The following is an 18,858-nucleotide window of genomic DNA, read 5'->3' on the forward strand; positions in this document are numbered from 1 at the left end:
AAACTTCTGAACCTTGTATTGGGATTACAGGCATGTACCACCACACCCAGTCCTACGGCTGCATTTGAATAAACCTGTTTCCTTGTACCAACTTCTGGTCCTCTGTTTTTTGGTGGTGAGCTGTAAGAACTTGATTATTCACATGAATGAGGCCGTGAGAAAACTGCCAGGAAACGCTAAGGGACATCTGGATGACCTTGGGTCCACTCTACAGCATGCCTTGAGTTCGCTGCCTCTCCTTTCTATCCATCCCATGGTCTCTTCTAAGTTCCTTGGTCTGGCACTGTTTACTGCCCCCCCCCCGCGGCCCCCCCCAAGCCTCTGGCTTCTCTCCTCTATGCTGAGCCCTTTTCCTCTTTTGGACCAGGACTCAGTCCTGGAGGAAGTGATGAAAAACCAGGGAGGAAGATGATCTTCCTCTCCTCAGTTTTCTGTGTATTTGAGTACAATGGATTTTCATTCATGTCTTGTCTTTGTTTCCCGCTGAGGTTCTTGTTACCAATTGGTTTTGTAAGAGGGATTGAGCCCAGGGTCTCCCTCTTGTAGATCAATGCTCTACCAACAGCTCTGGCTCTAGCCTCTGGATCAAAATATTTAACTATGAAATTTGATAAATTATTTTTTGAATCTAGGTACACTATAAACTTGTAGGGACCTCATGATGGATTTCTGATTTTTTGTAGATTTATTATTTTATGTGTAGGAGTGTATGTATGTGTGTGCACGGTGCCTGTGGTAGTCAAAAGATGGTGTCAGATGCCCCGGGACTGGAGTTACAACTGTGAGCCACCACGTAGATTCTGGGAATTGAGCACTTGCAGTGCTCTGCAAGTGCAACAAGTACTCTCGACCGCTGAGCCACCTCTCCAGCTTAGGATCCAAGTCTTTAAAATACAAATAATAGATGTGTAGAAAAATTCTTGTAATCCTAGTCTGGTATATATAAATTCCATCCAGGCTAGCCTGGGTTACACAGCAAGATCGTATCTCAAAACCCAACAACCACCCACTCACTCTAAATACAACTACCCTCCAAAAAGTAAATCTTCCAAGTGGAATTGTGTGTGTGTGTGTGTTTTACCTCCAAATTTAAATAGTGTTTGTTTTGGGACAACAGGGTCTTATGTAGCCTGAACTGACCTCAAACTCTCTGCCGTGAAGCTGGCTCCAAACCCCCAATCCTTCTGTCCCTCCCCTCCCCCCCAGTTCTAGGATTACAGGAGTGTGCCACCACACTTAGCTTTCACTTAATATGCTTTTACACCTCGTGGAATTTCTTCCACGGTATCTTTTCACTGAAGATACACTGGGTGTCTATGTTTCCAAGGACTGCTTAAGCCTCAGCCACCCTGGAAAAGGAAACCGCCTGCTCCGAGATGAAACAAAGGGTGCCGCTTCCTCTGAAGGAAGTGTTCGCCAGGCTTCAGGACTGTTCCAGACCTTTGCATCCATTCATTTAACGAACGGTGCCTGCATGAGTCCGCGCTAGGCCAGGTGTTGGGGGTGCCATTGTTCTCTCATTTTCTAGGTAAGGACACCAAAGTACAGGGTTGGAGATATAGCTCAGTGATAAAGCGCTCTCACCGCACATGCAAGGTCACAGATCCAGTCTCCTGTGACTGGGATGAAAGAAAACAAAAGTAGATAAGGTAAAGCCAGACTAAATTCCAAAGCTTGTCCTTGGGCCAGTTGACCCCACCCTCCTGGGTGGGACCAACCTAGACCACGCCCCCAAGACGAACAGCTTCCGGCCACAAAGCTGCGCGGGCGACCAGCCCAGCTGGCGGCCCCCGCGGTGCGTAGGGAGGCGGCCCAGACTCGCTGGAGCCGGGCGCTGGCCGGGGCCTACCGCCTGCCGAGTCCAGGTGTGGCCTTGGCGGGGGCGGGAGAGGTGGCGCTTTCCTTCCCGCTCGCGGCCTTTCCTGGCACACCCCGCAGGATGTTGCTCCTCCCGTGGCCGGCAGTCACGCGGGGTGTCCAAAGAGGGAGCGCAGGAAGGAGGCGCACGCCGCCGCTGAGACCCCAGCCAGCCTGGCTGCCCCTCCCCACCCCCGGGGTGGGGCAGTGGTACTTAATTTTGCAAGGACAGCTGGACGGCATAGGCCCTTCTCCTGTGGTGCTCGCCTTGACATATCCACTATTTAAGCCAGTCTCTCCGCTGGAATGTCGTCTTGCAGGGTATCAGCTCTGGAGAGCCACCATTTGTGTTCCTTGCTACACCCTCAGTCTCTTAGCTAGTGTCTGACATGCTGCATGGAATCAGCTGGGCTCTGGACTTCCCATAAGGGGAACTTGTCCTGGAAGGAAGCTCTCACCCTTTAGCTAAGGATAGGGGCCAGATGTCAGGACACCGCCATCCATCTTGGAAGCCAGTCTTGGGAAACCTTTGACGTTTTCATCTTCTCCCTGTCCCCACACCCCTATGCTGTCCCTAAGTTAAAAACAACAACAACAACAAAACAAAACAAAATAGGAATCTACTGCAGCGGTTGAAAGTGAGTTTAGAAGTCAGACACAGGGTTCAAATGCCCCTCCCCCCCCACTAATGGGCTCACTGCCTCAGTTTCCTTATCTGTAATGATGGCAGGGGCCATCTAGGATTACAATTAATCTCCCCCCCTTCTCATAAAGAGGCTGTGAACTCTCTGTAGCCATGGGGGACCTTGAACTGATCATCCAGCCTTCGTCTCCAAGTGCTGGGATTAGTGGTTCACCAGCACGATCAATCACGATTTTCTCGTTTTTGTTTTTGTTTTTTTGATAGGGTCTGTCTCTCATGTAAGGCTGGCCGGCCTGGAATTTGCTACATAGACCAGGCTTTTCTCAGCTTGCTGCCTCTACAAGTACTGGGATGACAGGCATACATACACCACACAGGGATATAGTCAAGCATTTCTAGAGTACTACCAGCACAATGCTGACCACATGCTTACCTGGTAAGCATGGAGTATTGGGGTCTCTTGTAGGGATGGTCTCACCCCTTACAGCCTCCTCCTGCTGCAACCAGGAGAAGCCAAGGCATACAGAGGGCACCACAAATCAGGGGAAATCGGTATGAAAGCAGCTTCCCAAGAATCCACCCCCACCCCAGGGTGAGCCTGGCACCAAGCCCACTGGAGGCTCTAACCAACCACCCACCCCGCCTCCTAGTGTGCAAGACCAATGCGTACCCGGCCTGGTGCCATTTTTCCATGGGGCTCAGGCGGTGGCGGTTCACATCTGGAGTCTAGACTCAGAGGCTCTGCCGGCCGGGCCTACCGCCCAGGCTGGGCCCCGCTGCCCGCTGTTTGCTCAGCTGAAGCTGGTTAATTGGAGCTGGAGTGGCCTCTGTGGCTGGCTGGCCAGGCAGGCCCTGATCGGTGCTGCAAGGTCTGTGGAACATCTGGCAGGGCCAGGACGGTCATTAGGTGGCAGGCGCCTGGCGCCACTGCCACCTCAGCCTCTGCTGGGGGTCGGCAGTGACTCAATAAGGCCTTTGTGGGCTGTGGGCTGTAGAAGCCAACCACGCTGTGTGCCTGGGCTGCCTGCCCCATCTGCCACCCTCAGAGGGGCTTTGTTCCAGGACCACACGGCCTCCCCCTGAAGGCAGTACAAGCCTGTGGAGATCCGAGAAGACCCCCTGGCTAGAGGAGCCCTTGAGGCTTTCCTCTCCATAGAATTTTAGACCCAGAGAAGTTGGGTGGCTGACTCAGAGGGGCCCAGCCTGCCTGCCAGCCTCAGTGACTTGGTTCTAGAACGTCTGAAGAACAGCATAGTGCTTTAGTATGTTGAGCAGGAGTCAACTGCTTGGGGTCATACTCATGTCTGAGGGAGAGCCGCCCCATTTCCTCATCTGTACAGTGAGGCTAACAACAACACACATAGCTTAGGACCTTAAGCGCGAAGTAGCATCCTGTATCAGCACACATTGGCCCACATCTGAATCCAGGGAAGACTCAACCCCTGTATTCTCACTTCCAGGCTCAGGCCACTTCCAATCTGTTACGTTTAGCCATTAAAACTGAACCCCGTATGGGGAAAGTCATGGGTTGGGAAGCCAGGCTCTCAGATCATGGCCGTTCTCTGGTCTCAGCTTTCCCACCTGGGCAGGTAGACAGAGCTGAGCTGCTCCTCCCCTTGTCCTCTGGGCTCTCCTGAAGGTCAGAGGTGAGGGAAAACTGGCTTTAGGATCCCTAGCTCCTGACCCTGGATAGCATCTTCTAGTCACTGGGACTAACCCCTTCTCAACCCAGGTTCTCTGAAGCTCAGGAATGGGCAGAATGGAAAAGTTGGAGCTTTGATCTCCAGCCAGATGGACAGCAAGCCCAGGGAGAGCTGTCTGTCTACAGTTACAGGTTCCCTTGTTGAGTTAGGCTGCCCCATGATACTCTCTTCAATTCTCATATCAAGGCCAGTGGGACACAGCAAGCATTTGACCACCACCTTCACTGTCCCCAAGTGTCTGGAAGAGCATGGTGAGGAAAACTGATGGCTGGGGAATAAGACTCATGGGTACCCTCTTCTGGCTTGGCAATGGGGTGGGCACCCAAGAATGGGCGTGCAGAGACCTAGTGAGCTTAGCACAAGACACTAGGTAAAGTTGCTGAGACCTCTCCAGGAGAACAGTGGCCCGCCAGCCATGGGATGAGTTTTTAATGTGAGCAAAGTCAGTCCACAATACAAAAATCTAAAAACCACATTCGGTTCCCACCTGGCTCCTGGGGAAAGAAGAAGCAGAGGGTTTCCTTTGCCTGCAGGGGAGGAGGAGCAACAGAGGAAGCCAGAGAAGGGAGAGAGGGAAACAGGCAGCAGAAGCCCGCTCCCCATCCTGGAGCCACCTTCGCCTCCTGTAGGTGTCTTCTGTCTGTGTCACCTACAGGTCATCCTCCGCCTGTCTGATCTGGCCCTCAAGGGTCAGGTAGCGAGGATTCATTTCTCCTTCTTCTCTAGTCTCTTCGATGCTGACACCTCTGTTGTCTCCTCTTTGGATTCAGTCCCAGTTGCTGGATCTTTAGGGTTTGACTCCTCATAACTGACCAGAAAACAAAGGAACACATTTGGAGGCGGTTGAAGGCACAGTCTTTGTTGCCTCCTCTCTTTGCAACCTCAGGGAACGACAAGGGTCATTGCATCTCAAGCCTAGCCTCTGCCAGTACCTGATCCCACCCTTCTGTGTGTCCTCGTGGACACCCTGCTTGGTTTTCTCTGTGCCCTATGCTGCCAGAGGGCTGCAAGGGCAGCAACAAATGGGAAAGGCTGGGCCTGGAGTTGTGTGGATCAACATTAAACTTCTTGAACCTTCTGCTGGAGAGCACAAGAGAATAGTGCAGATGAGACTCTGGGAGACCAGCAGTCTCCTGGAGTACATGGCAGAGTTAAGAGCTCAGCCCTGGGTGGGGACTGTTCCGGCAACTAGCACAGTGTTACTCACTAGGATGGACACACTGGCTTTTGTCAGAGGCTCTGCTGACTGAGCAACTGTGCCCATTCAAGCATAATGCATTATTTCCTGGCTGGTTTAGGTGGGCAGCAGTTGCTTGCTTGATGAATGAAGAAACCCTAAAGAGAAGGTTGTGTGTTCAGGGTCAAACACACAAGCAAGCAGTCACAGTGTCTACTTCGGTCTCACAGGACCATCTCATGTGAGCACCCCAAGGTTCTGGGCTACCTGCCTGCCTTGAGGCAGGACAGCAAGTGCTGGTGGCTGTGAAGAGCTGCCTTCCCTAAGAGCTGACACTCCCTAAGTTTACACCAGGGCTGGAGCGTCTGCCCTACCTTAGGCCCAGGACAATGGGGGGAGCAGGCAGGTGGGCACCTGCTGGGCATTACATGGCGCTGGGATTCTGCGGGCGCCGGCGACGAGGGCCAGCCAGCTTCTGCTGCATGGAGTCGGCCAGGCTGGCAGGGGAGCCCGAGACTGTGGGGAAGTGAGTGAGCCTCGGTGTATGAGGCAGGATTATGGCCGAGGACTCGTAGCTGTGTAAAGAGACAGATAGAGAAGACAGAACAAGTAGACAGAGAGGGGAAGGCGAGGGAAGGACAGAGATATCCTTCCCAAGGAGCACAGAGCACTGTTGTCTTGGTTACCTGGCTTGCACTTCCACTTTACTGTGTGTAAAGCAGCCTCCCTCTGTTTGGGGGAAGACGCACCACTGTAAAGTGCACCATGCAGACAGGAGTGAAAAGGGTGTGGTGTGCTGGGTTGAGCATGCTGTCAAACTAGTGTCTTTAACATACGCTATTTTACAACACACTAGTGCGGCAGGGCGTAGCTCAGCATGAGGGCATGTGCTTAGCCTAAGTGAGGTCCTGGGTTTGCACCTTAGCCCTCTAAACACCACACACAGGAAAAGCACTAAAGTGCGGAGAAGATGCTGGAGAACTGGCCACCAGCAGGCCAGGATAGGAGGATATCCTCCCTTCTCCCAGCTGCGCTGTGTGTGTGTGTGTGTGTGTGTGTGTGTGTGTATGTGTGTGTCTAATGATTTCCTCTATAATTTAACACCTTAGGTTTTGAGACAGGGTGTCTTATTGAACCCACAGCTCACCCATTGGCAAGATTGGCTGTCCAATGAGCTCCAAGGATCTGTATGTCTGTCCCCTCCCAAAGCTAGGGTTACAGATGTGTTCCACTCTACCCAGCTGGGTATCCAAACACAGCTCTTCATGTTTGTGGAACAGGCACTTTATTTTTTTTTTTTATTTATTTTTTTATTTTTCGAGACAGGGTTTCTCTGTGTAGCTTTGGAGCCTATCCTGACACTCGCTCTGGAGACCAGGCTGGCCACGAACTCACAGAGATCCACCTGCTCTGCCTCCCGAGTGCTGGGATTAAAGGCGTGCGCCACCAACGCCCGGCGGAACAGGCACTTTAATACCCGAGCCATCTCCCTAATTTATTTAAAAAACACCAACCATTTGTGTGTGCCATGGTGCTTGTGAGGAGGTCAGAGGACAACTTCTGGGAGTTGATGTGTCCCTACCCTGTGGATCCTGGGGATCCAAGTCAGGTTCTTAGGTTTGGCAGGAAGCAATGCTACCTTGTGAGCCATCTCACCCACTGGAAAAAATGTTCACTTTTTTGTATGTGTTTTGCTGGCATTTATGCACGTGTACCAAATGTGCCCCCAGTGCCTGCAGAAGAATGTGTCGTATCTTTGGAACTAGAGTTTACAGATGGTTGAGCTGCCACATGGTACTGGGAACCAAAGCCACATTCTCTCTGAGGGCAAGAAGTGCTCTTGCCTGCTGAGCCATCTCCTCAGCTCTCTTTTAAATTATTATTATTACTATTTTTTTTTTTCTAGACAGGATTTCTCTGTGTAGCTTTGGAGTCTATCCTGGCACTTGCTCTGGAGACCAGGCTGGTCTTGAACTCACAGATCTGCCCACCTCTGCCTCCAGAGTGCTGGCATTAAAGGTGTGCGCCACCACCACCACCACCACCACCGCCTGGCTCTTTTAAATTTTTATTTATTCATTTAGAGACAGGATCTTACTATGTTGCTCAGGCCTGCCGACATCTGTCCTCTGAATGCTGCGATCAAGGGTGTATACAGCCATGATGGGATTAAGGGCATGTACCACCATTCCACGCTTTTCTTTTTTTGGGGTTTTGTTTTTAAAACAAGGTTTTAACCTGCTTTGTTTCCAACCTGGGCTGGCTCACCCCTCCTTAGGTCACCGGGTGGTCACTGTATTGATGCTGAACTTAGTGTGGACACCTGGTTGGCATAATGCACCACAGCCCAGAACTTCTGGACTCAAGCGATCCTCCTGTCTCAGCCTCCCCAATAGCTGGGACCACAGGCATGTGTGCCTGGCTGAAAGAAAGTTTTATTCTGCCATCCAGGTTGCTGGCCTGGAGTTTGCTACATACATAATGCAAGCTGGTCTTGAAATCAGTGATACTCTGCCTCGGTCTCCCAAGTACACGGACTAAAACATGTAGCACAATAAAGCACAGGCTCAGCTGTGAATATTTAAAAAAAATCATTTTTTTTATACCCAGCTGGGTGCTGAGTATCCAAACACAGGTCTTAATTCTTACGTAGCAGGCACTTTAGTGACCAAGCTCTCTCCCTAGTCTGTTTTAAAAAATACTGTGGTGGTTTGAGTAAGAATGGCTCCCATAGGCTCATATATATGAATGCTTGGTCATCAGGGAGTGGTACTATTTGAAAAGGATTAGGAGGAGTGGCCTTGTTGGAGGAAGTATGTCACTGGGGGTGGGCCTTGAGGTTTCAAAAGTCCACGCTGACCCAGTGTCACTCTCTCAGACTACAGACCAGGATGTAGCTCTCAGCTCCTGCTCTAGCATCATACATGCTACCACGCTCCCTGTCATGAAGATAACCCTCTGAAACTGTAAACAAGCCCTCAGTTAAAAGCTTTCTTCCATAAGAGTTGCCTTGGTCATGGTGTCTCTTCATAGCAACAGAGACAAATACATTATTTGTGTGTATCATGGCGCCTGTGAGGTCAGCGGACAACTTATGGGAGTTGGCGTGTGTGTGTGTGTGTGTGTGTGTGTGTGTGTGTGTGTGTGTGTCTGTGTGTGTGTCTGTGTCTGTGTGTGTGTGTGTGTGTGAGAGAGAGAGAGAGAGAGAGAGAGAGAGAGAAAGAACATGTGTACATTTGAGTACATGCACTGAGTATAGGTACCCATGGAGGCTTCAGGTACCCCTGGAGGGATGGTTGTCAGCTGCCCAATGTGGGTGCTGGGAACTGAACTAGAGTCCTCTGGGAGAGCAGCAGGCATTAACTGCTGAGTCATCTCTTTAGCCCCAGCAATGGAATTTAAAACCATGTAAATGTGCAATCCATTCAAGAACGAATCAGTGAATGAATTTTTCAAAAGGAGTGTCAGTGAAAGAGAAAAAAGCAAAAGACCAGGACAGAGTAGAGAAAGATTACATGCTCTCTTGCTTTTCCAAGGACCTTCTGGGTAGGGTGGGGCTTACAGAGAAGAGCATTTAGAGAAACTGGGCCCAGTGTGGGGAAGGAGGCACTGTCTGCCCTAGCTGGGGCTCAGAGCTCAAGCTCTGAGGATACAGGGGACTGGCTCAGAAGTCTCTCCAAGCGTGGATGCTCAGAGGGAGGGATGCTAAGTGCTGACCTCAAGGATCAGCTGCCATGCCAGAAGATGGGGGTGGGCAGGCTTCCAACTGGTAGGCCAGGAGCTGGGGATTCCAGGCAGGGCAAGCATGGGGAAGGGGTGAGTCACCAGCTGCCCTGAGGTATCCAGGTGCACTGGCAGGCACTTGGGGGACAACTTAAGGCCAAGCAGGTGGAGTTGGGTGAAGGCCCCTGAGTGGGCAGCTTTAATAGTAGTTGGCAGCTATTTCTAGGTCTTTGGCAGGCAGGGTAGATGCGCCTGGTAGTAGACACCTGCTAGGAGTCATGCAGGCCCTGGGGTAGGGATGGGGCAGTGTACAAAGTGTGGCAGATGAGAGAGCAGTCACAGGGGAAGGGGACTGTGTATCAGAAAGCAAGCTGTAGGTTATGGCTGCAGAGGCATGGGACAGGGATGGACGCATGGCTTCTTGCTGAAGGGTATATCCTTGTCCTATTACATCCAAACTGATGCTGGGGGAAACGACACGCCTCCAGCCACCTTGGCAGAGCTAGCTTGTGATCCAAGGCCCCGGACAGTGGCTAGCCATTCCTTTAAGACACAGTGGTATGGGCTGCCCCGGTGACCATAGGCCAGGCAGCTAGTCCCCCTTGGAGACAACGCTCGTGTGACAGGCTATGCAGGCGTGCTGGGGCCTGTCTGCCTGTCTGCCTGTCTGCCCCACCCCGCCTTACCTGAACATCTCCGCCACTTCGCCCTTGACCAGGGCCACCAGGACAGGAAATCCGATGCAGGCAGGGACCAGGTACAGGAGAGCCGGCTAGGAGAAGACAAAGGCTCGTGAGGCAAGGCACCCAACTCTCTCCTCGACTTGACTGAGGGATAGCTCAGACCCTGAGATGGAAAGCATGCACGGTGGGAAATAGTGGAGGGCTCCTCAGGAACCTGCCTGGCAATGTCTGAATCACAGACAGCAGCTCAATGCTGCTACTTTGCAGGCTGGCTTTCTTCCTGGAAGCCTGCAGCTGAGGCTGCAGCACAGCCTTGCATTCTGGGAATGCTCAGGAGACACTGTAATGATGGCGGTGACAGGGACAGTAGCATACATGACCGTTAGCTGCACCCGGTGCTAATGGATTCCTGGTCACTGGCTTTCATTCTCACGTGCTCTGTCCTCCACTTCCCCCACGCCCAAGTCTGTGTGCTAGGTCTCCTGAGCAAGCTGGGCTGGGAGAAAAGGAAGACTGTCCCTGATGCTTGAGGATTTTCCTGGTGGTTCCAGCTCGCCTCCATGGCTGTGCCCACCCTCTTTGGGCAGAGAAAGGCCCAAGGGGGTGGGGTTGGGGAAGGCAGCCTAGGTCTCAGTCCTAAGAATTAAGCTGAGGACAGAAGACCCACATACTAGGCCCTGAGGTCATTCCTGGCTCATTTCCTCTGACAGCTGAACACCACACCACTGTTGGATACTCTAAAGCCACCCATGCTGCCAGTAGCCTAGAGGCACCACAGATGTGACTCTTGCCATCGTCTCCTCCAACCTCATCCCACCTACCTTACTCTGCCATGGCCCCGGTGCAGTTTTCAGCTGCCTAGGCTGGTCCTCCTTCCTCAGCCCTCAGCTCTGTGGAGAAGCCTTCACTTACGTGGCACTGGGTCCCTGGCAGTGTGGAAGTGATCATCCTAGACAGAATGGGATCTCTATCCCCTGCTGGGTTGTGGGCTTGTATAGCAAGTGCCTGCTGCCTTGTTCAGTCTGTATGCCTGGCATTCCAGAGGGCCCTGGGGGGTGGGGCAGGCAAGGACATACACTGGTGGCTTCTTTGCCATGTTTGTTAAGAGAGGTCTTGGATCTCAGCCAGGATCCAGGGACAAGAGACTCTTCCTGAAGCAGAAGAGGACGACGCTAGGCCCAGCAGAGCAGCCCCTGCTAGAGGCCGAGAGAGACTCAATGAAGATGAGCCTACAGCTGGGCAAGACCCATGGAAGTTGCTGAAGAAGCAAGAGGAGTGGAAGAAGTGTGTCATTTGCCAGGACCAGAGCAAGACCATCCTGCTTCTGCCCTGCCGGCACCTGTGCCTATGCCAGGCCTGCACCAAGATCCTCACGCGCCACCCTGTCTACCACCGCAACTGCCCCCTCTGCTGCCGAGGCATCCTGCAGACCCTCAATGTCTACCTCTGGTAACTCCCTCCCTGCCTGCCCACTCTCTGCTCCACACACTGGGACAACATCAACATTTTGCCTCTGGGTTTGGACCTGGGTCTCCTTTGCCCCAACATGACGGCGACTCTGTCAAGCCTCAAGCCATATATCCAGGACACGCGGCTGGACTATTCTGGAAGACTCCAATCTGGGTGGGGCAGGGTAACAGTTTCTCTGAACCTTGTTATGTTGAGGATGGTGAGTATGTCACTATGCAAGGGCCCTGAGACTACGGTGGGCTCTTCCTCAGTCTGCCCAGGTCCCATCTAGATACCGTCATTGCTTCTGGCTTTTCTGTTGGGGTTTTTGATCCTTTCTCCCTAGGCCACACCACACCATGTCATGTGAGGATTTTGGCAACTCATGGGCCTTGGATCGATCTTAATTTTTCAATTTTTTTTTCTTTTTTGGAATGATCTTGAATATTTATGCTCAGCCAGACCCTAGTGGGTCTGGGAGTAGAATCCCGTAGGTGCCCTTAGAGCCACTTCTGCCTGTCATTGTCTTTTAAAGACTCCCAACTTGGGCTGGAGAGATGGCTCAGAGGTTAAGAGCACTGGCTGCTCTTCCAGAGGTCCTGAGTTCAATTCCCAGCAACCACATGGTGGCTCACAACCATCTGTAATGAAATCTGGTGTCCTCTTCTGGCCTGCAAGCATACATGCAGACAGAACACTGTATACATAATAAATAAATAAATCTAAAAAAAAGAAAAAAAAAAAAAAAAGAAAAAGAAAACCAAACAAAGACTCCCAACTTGACCCAGAACCTGGCGTCAGGAGTTTATCCCTGGGCACAGGAGTGCAGCCAAACCTGGCTTTGGGACCATTTACTCTCAGGCACCCCAGCTCCAGGAGGAGCCTCAGAAGGAATAACTAGATTTCTGCTCACGCCCCATTTGGCATAGAACATGTCATTCCTCCTGGTCTCTCTCTTTGGCATTGGGGAGGGCATTCTGCACATTTCTTTGGGTCCAAACAAGGGGCTAGGCCTCGGGGCTTGCAGCCCGCACAGTTTCTATGAATAAAGTTCTGTTGGCAGCTCTAGAAAAGAGAGAGAGAGAGAGAGAGAGAGAGAGAGAGAGAGAGAGAGGGGTCTTGGAGACGAATGGGATGAGAGTAAAGAGACACCATTCTCAGTACAAAACCAGCCTGGGGCCCAACAACAACAGGATCTTCCCCCTGCATCTGAGGCTGAGCTTCAAGAGACCATTTCTTGGTACTGGTCTGCGTGGGCGGTTAGCCACATTACTTTATATAGATTACCCTAGAATCTAGTAATAGTATCCAGACTGAAGTTCTACAGACGATGTTCCTGAGGCTCAGAAGGGGACTGACTTGCCCAAGGTCACAAGAAGGCGTGCGAGGCCAAGCTGAGATGGGCCCTGGGGGAGCTGTGCATTTATTCTTTCACTGGTACTGGGATCTTGCTGTGGGTTTTTTAGGTCCATGCCCCAAGTTGTGAGAAGCAGCCAGAGGTATTGTAAGTCCTAAGCCTTATGTCAACTCAAGGGAAACAAGACCCCTGTGAAATGGTTTAAAGGCTTTCAGGTCTCCAGGATCAAAAACCCCAACACTTGGGAGGCAGAGGTAGGTAGACTCTGTGAGTTCAAGGCCAGCCTGGTTTTAACAAAATGAGTTCCAGGACAGCCAGAGCTGTTACACAGAACAATCCTGTCTTGAAACAAAACACAACAACAACAAAAGCTTTCAGGTCACAAAACTAGGAAAATGGGCAGCGGTTTAGCTCAGTGGTAGAGTGCTCACACAACAGTCCCACCACTGTCACAGGTGGGGCAAATAGGGCAGCTAGAAAAATAATGAAATATCCTGAAGTAGAAAGAGAAAGTTGGGCATTGTGCACACTTATAATTCTAGCACTATATGGAGACGAAGGCAAGGAAACTACTGGGAGTTTGAAGTTAACCAAGCTACACAAGGAGAACTTGCCTCAAAACAAAACAAACAGAAACCAACCACCAACCGACCAACCAAACATACACCCAAAACCAGGCTGGGTGTGGTGGTACACACCTTTAATCCCAGCATTAGGGAGGTAGAGGCAGGTGACCTCTATGAATTATAGGCTACCCTGTCTACAGAGAGTTCCAGGCCAGCCAAGGATATTCAATGAGACCCTGCCTCAAACAACCACCAACCAAATCCAACTAACCAACACAGGCCCCCAAAAAGTAAGAATATGAGAAGCAGGAATGGAAGCTTAAACTTAACGTTAAAATTTAATTTGTGGAGGGTGGAGTGATGGCAGGACCTGGCAGAACAGAAAACTCCAGCAACAGTGGCGGGATGGCTCAGTGGTGAAGAATGCACACTACTCTTGTAAAAGACCCAAGTTCTGTTGGCTCCCAAAGGTCTTTAGCTCCAGCTCCAGGGAATCTGATACCCTTTGCTGGCTTCTGCAGGCCCCTACTCCCACATATAAAAAGCCAACCCTCTTCCACACAGTAATTGTAAGGTAACAGATAGACAAACAAACTGGGGATCTGAGGACAGAGAAGGGCTCAGGATTTGGAGCGAGAGTCCTCCTGTGTAGCCAGCCCAGTGCATTCTCTTGCCCAAGGCAGTCTTGGGCAGGATGTAGGACTTCCAGGGGAGCTTTTAAGAGACAGCAAGTTTGCTAGTATCAGAGGGACACAAGCCTGCCCTCTTTTCCTTCCTCTCAAGGAACCTGGAAAAATCTTCAATGAGAATGTGATGGAGAAAGAGAGCTGTACTGCTCAGGGCAGTGAGCTAGGGCCAGCTTTTGAGACAGCTTCTCATACATGCAACCCAGGCTCATGGGAAGTAGCTGTGTAGCTGAGGATGGTTTTGAACTTCTGTTTCTCCCACTTCTACCTCCTAAGAGCTGCAATCATAGGCATGTGCACCATGTCTGGCTGGGAAGGTTTTTTAAAAGGCTAAGTATACTAAAGGCCACACAGGGGACCTCAACCTAGAACAATGCTGCCATGGGGACTTCCTGTGTCTTTTTAGAGAAGGCAACCTCACTTAACAGGCTTTTCCTTTTCCTATGAACTGGATCCCCTCTTCAGGGACTTTCAGGGATCTGGATGAATCAGGGCCAGGAGCAGCATAGGCCCAGGCACAGCCTGGCTAGCTGGATTACCTGGGAAGTCTGTCTTTCTAGGTCTGCAGTCTCTCCACAATGGGGAGGACAGCACCTTGCAGAGAGAGCAAGGCTCTCTTCTGCCTCCAGCTGGGAAGGCAAGTCTGCCCCCTGGTGGTTGCCAGGACAATGGCTGTGGCCTACTCCAACATAGGGTTGGGAGCTACAGTACAGGCCTTGAAAAGGCCTCTAAGCTTGTTCATGATCTGGCACTCTGTAATCCTCTCACCAAGCACATGTCATGCTCCACAGGCACATCAGAAGCTGTGCCAAACATAACTGAACAGATGAGAAGGCTTTGTGACCACTCTGGGTTTCTCTGCTTAGGAGCCACACCCTTGGATCTTTGTGGAAGGTTTAGCACCAGCACAGTGATCAACAGTCTGATCTTGTGATGAATTCAAAGGCAGCTCCCACGTGACAGAGCTTTGAGGAGGGGAGGAGTGAAGAGGAACAATGCAGTAGCCTCCCCCTATTTGCAGAGCATCTCAAAACTGTACAGTATGGCATGCTGTCAGTGAATGCTTTATTTCGTCTCTAATGGTGAGCGGTGTGCAGTGTGATAGGCTGGATCAAGGCGTGGTTTATGTGGGCAGCAAGAGTTAATCTTGCCATTCAGAATGCATGGCATTTAAAACTGGAGCCTCAAAGTTTCAATATTTTTGGGCTGTGGATAATTAAACTCACAGAAAGCAATGCTGTGCCTGGGTACTGGGCGGGGGTGGGTGGGGGTGGGGTGGCTTGGGGTGTGCGGTGCAGGGGTGGGGGTGTATGAATTAACCAGTTGTAGCTCTGAGTACGTACATGGATTTGCCCCATCCTAAGCTACTCCCTTTTCTGTTTTTATTAATGAAATGAGGAAATTTAAGTATGTGAGTTACTTGCGGGACCTGGCCTGAGTCCCAGAGAGGACTCTACCAGATCAGATTCTCACTGGGGCTTCCTTGGCCTCTGCATCACATACTGTTCCTGCAGCGTCCCAGGCCAAATCCGAGCTCTACACTCACTCACTGGGTGGTCCTCAGTTCCAGCTTCCTCATGTGCTCTCTGAGACCTCATGAGCACAGGGCTGGGCATGCGTTCGTTAGACAAGAGAGGAGGCAATCCTGCCTGCTCAGACCCTACTGGCCTTTCCTCTCCAGGCCATTGAGATCTGAGATGTGCTGTTCACTGTTACAGAATACTACTTTAACTGTGTGAAGGTGGGTTACATTTGTTTACACTGCATTTGTTTAACAATGTAAGGATGTGTTTAATTATGTAAAGGTATGTTGCACTTGTTTCACCTTGCCTGCCTAAGGCACTTGATTTCGGTCTAATAAAAAGTTGAATAGCCAATAGCTAGGCAGGAGAAAGAATAGGCGGGGCTGGTGGGGAGAGAGAATGAATAGGAGGAGCAATCCAGGCTCAAAAGGAGAGGAGGAGAGAACTAGGGACATGTCAAGAGCAAGAAGCTAGGCCGATGCCAGCCTGTCAGGCAGAGAAGCAGTGAAAGATATACAGAAGTAAGAAAGGTAAAAAGCCCCAAGGAAAAAGGTAGATAAAGAGAAACAGGTTTAAAGAGAGCTAGCCAGAAGCGTGCTTAAGCTAGATGGAGCATTCAAAACTAGTAAGTCTCGGCTGTCACGACTTGGGAGCTGGTTGGTGGCCCAAAAGAAAAAGCCTGGTACAGTTCACTGTGGTGGCTTAGAACTGGAGCCCACCTTTGTGGGAGGAGGTGGCAGAGCCTTGGCTTTCCTAGGGCTGGTGTAGCTAGCTGGCACTTGGCTGAAACACCTAACTCTCACTCGATTCTGCTTTTTGTTCGACCATGCCAGCTCGCCTGAGAAGCCATCTTCTCTTTCCCAGCCTCTTCTGCAGCTAGAATGGCCATGTGCCATACTACCTAGCTTTTGGGATACAGGAAGAAACAAGGTAGAGAGCTCTGGCAAAATGTCTGCTTTTCTAATGAAGATAGCGGCGCGCTGAACAAACCTTTGGCCTGGAGCAGCAGCTGCCTGCCACATTCCCACAAGTCAACAACAACCAAAACCAAGACTGTTTGGCTAGCACTGCAGGGTGCCCACCTCTGGGCTGCTTGTGCAGGTGACAGAGCAGCTCTCTGTGAGGTCTGTTACTGTTAGGGATGCACTCTGGATGCACCAAGGGCATGCTTGCTCACCTGGGCATGCTTGAAGATGTGCATGATGAAGATGGTGAGGCCCAGGCCGAAGATGTAGGCAGCGAAGCTGGTGTAGAAGTAGGTGTGGGTGTTCTTCTTCAAGCTTCAAGGAAGGTAGAAGGAAGAGGTTAGAACAGTAACACCCTCTCTGGGGAACCCTGCAGTTGTTATGTGTGTGGGGGAGAGCTCTCGGCTGGGAGCCTGGAGGACCATGTACTGTACTTCCCTGAGTAAAGTCTCTTTATAGGCAAGTTACCTTTCTTTTTTCATGCTCAGCTCATACCTTTGCAAAATGGGAAAGCCATAAGCCCATTTGTAAACAACAAATATAATCTAGAACTGCCAGCAGTAAGATTTAGCCAGCATAAACATCTCTTGGGGCGAGGGGGTGGGCTGTGAAAATCCAGGTTCTAGGTTATCCCCACAGAATGTAAGATTGGGGCAAAGCCTAGCTGGAGACCAAGTCTGGCCCTGTGCATGCTTGGCAAGTGTTCCTTCATGTTCCAGTCCAGCTGTATGTTTAGTTTCTACAATAGCCTGAAATAAGTCTGAGGAGAAAGAGCACAGGGACCAGCTAGATTGAGAAATGATGGCTGCAGCTGGCTTTCCCCAAAGCCACTGAGGTCAGCCTATGCTCAGGACTCAGCAGACCCGAGTGGGAACGCTTGTTTACCACCATGGATGTGAGCTTGAAGCTCCTGAGATCAGAATGGCCACCAAGGGCATAGAGCTACAAGCACCAATCTCAACTAAAAGGACTTAACAACAACAACAACAACAACGACAACAACAAAATCAAAAGCAAAAACAAACCACTTAAAACTTCAGAATGCAGGTGAAATGAGAATTTCTCTGGATGTGTGGGTGGAGATACCTTCTCTGGGCTCCTGAAAGCTGGGGAGTGTTGGGAGATCCCCAGGCCAGGCCACGCCCTCCCTTGCTTACCTGATGTCAAAACGAAGCAGCAAGGCAATGAAGATCCCTGAAGGGGAAAAGGCAAGGTTAGAAGTCCAGGGATGGGGGTGAGGGTCGGGCATGGGGAGAGGAAGTGGGTTGTCCCCTACCTCAGCACCATACTATGACACAATAGGCCGCCTACTGTTTCCCACTCATCAGGCACAGGGTAGGATCATGCAAAGCTACAGTTCTCAGAGCTCAGCCAAGGCACAAGATGGTAGGGAGAATGACAACAGTTGTAACAGACTCCAATAGGAAATCAAATTTAGGCTTGTTCTAACTGAAAACTGGACTTCTTGTGCCATAAAAGGTGGACTGGGATCTAGACTGAAGAGGGCTTCTTCAAAGTGACACTGGCCAGGGAGAGTGAGGGCATGTTTGGAGGGGCTACAGGAGGGGACACATGGTACAGACTGCCACACTGTCGGCTTGGGTCTATATTCTGAGTAAGGAACACAACACGCTGGAAAAGTTCTAGGCAGGAGAACAACCTAAACAGGTCTAGAGAGAACCCTGCAGCTGCTGCCTGGTTGGCAGTAGAGGGCTGGAGCAAGAAGCAGACCCCGGGAGGCACCACAGGAGCCCAGGAATACTAACTCTGTCCCTTAGGACCCGGCCCACACTTCAGAGGCCCCAGAACTCCAAGTCTCAGACAGCCAACATGTTCAACCTCAGCATTCCGCACACACCACATCCTTTCAGCCAGGTTCACAACTGTGCATGCTAGGCAAGGCCTCTACCAATAGTTACACTCCCCACCCTATGTTGCTAATTTTAAAGAGAGAACTGAGTCATCCTCAGTGACGACTGTGAGAGGAGAGTTGGATGGAAAAAGCTGACCAGAGCTGCCTTTTCTACAGTGTTTGGAGCTCAGCGCCCCCTGGTGACTGACACTTGTAACAGCTCTCCAATAAAGCAGGGGTGGGGCTCTGCTAGTAGTGTACTAACTCCTGGCAGCTGAGGGGATTTCAACACAATGCTTTCTGGGCTGGGTGACTGCTGGAAGATTTGGAGCCACATATGGATCCTGGAGGGACTAATACAGCGAGGATGTGTGTACTCCTAAAGCCCAGAACCATGCACCAAGGAGACGGACCGAGCTAGTCCATCTTGGGTCTCTAGAAGGCAACAGTTCTCAACCCGTGGGTTGCCACCCCTTTGGCGTTGAAAGACCTTTTTACAGGGGTTGCCTAAGGCCACTGGAAAACACAGACATTTACATTCTGATCCACAGCAATAGCAAAATTAGCTATGAAGCAGCAAAGAAAATAATTTAATGTCTGGGGTCACCACAACATGAGGAACTGTATTGGGTTGCAGCACTAGGAAGGTTGGGAACCATTGCATTTGTCTTGGG

At 50.9% G+C, this 18,858-nt stretch overlaps 1 protein-coding gene across 1 annotated transcript in view; it reads right to left on the reverse strand.

Moving 5' to 3' along the window:
• Window positions 1-4,594: 4,594 nt before the first annotated feature.
• Window positions 4,595-18,858, reverse strand: part of Hm13 (histocompatibility minor 13) — a 39,339-nt gene continuing 25,075 nt past the window's right edge. Inside the window, exons 9-12 of the mRNA XM_027421496.2 lie at window positions 17,490-17,526; window positions 16,545-16,647; window positions 9,790-9,875; window positions 4,595-5,011 (exon numbers count right to left, since the gene is read on the reverse strand). Coding sequence (XP_027277297.1) covers window positions 4,909-5,011; window positions 9,790-9,875; window positions 16,545-16,647; window positions 17,490-17,526 — 329 coding nt within the window. The 3' untranslated portion in view covers window positions 4,595-4,908. The remainder of the gene's footprint in view (window positions 5,012-9,789; window positions 9,876-16,544; window positions 16,648-17,489; window positions 17,527-18,858) is intronic.

This window comes from Cricetulus griseus, chromosome 6, assembly GCF_003668045.3.
Source record: "Cricetulus griseus strain 17A/GY chromosome 6, alternate assembly CriGri-PICRH-1.0, whole genome shotgun sequence".
Classification (NCBI taxonomy): Eukaryota; Metazoa; Chordata; class Mammalia; order Rodentia; family Cricetidae; genus Cricetulus; species Cricetulus griseus.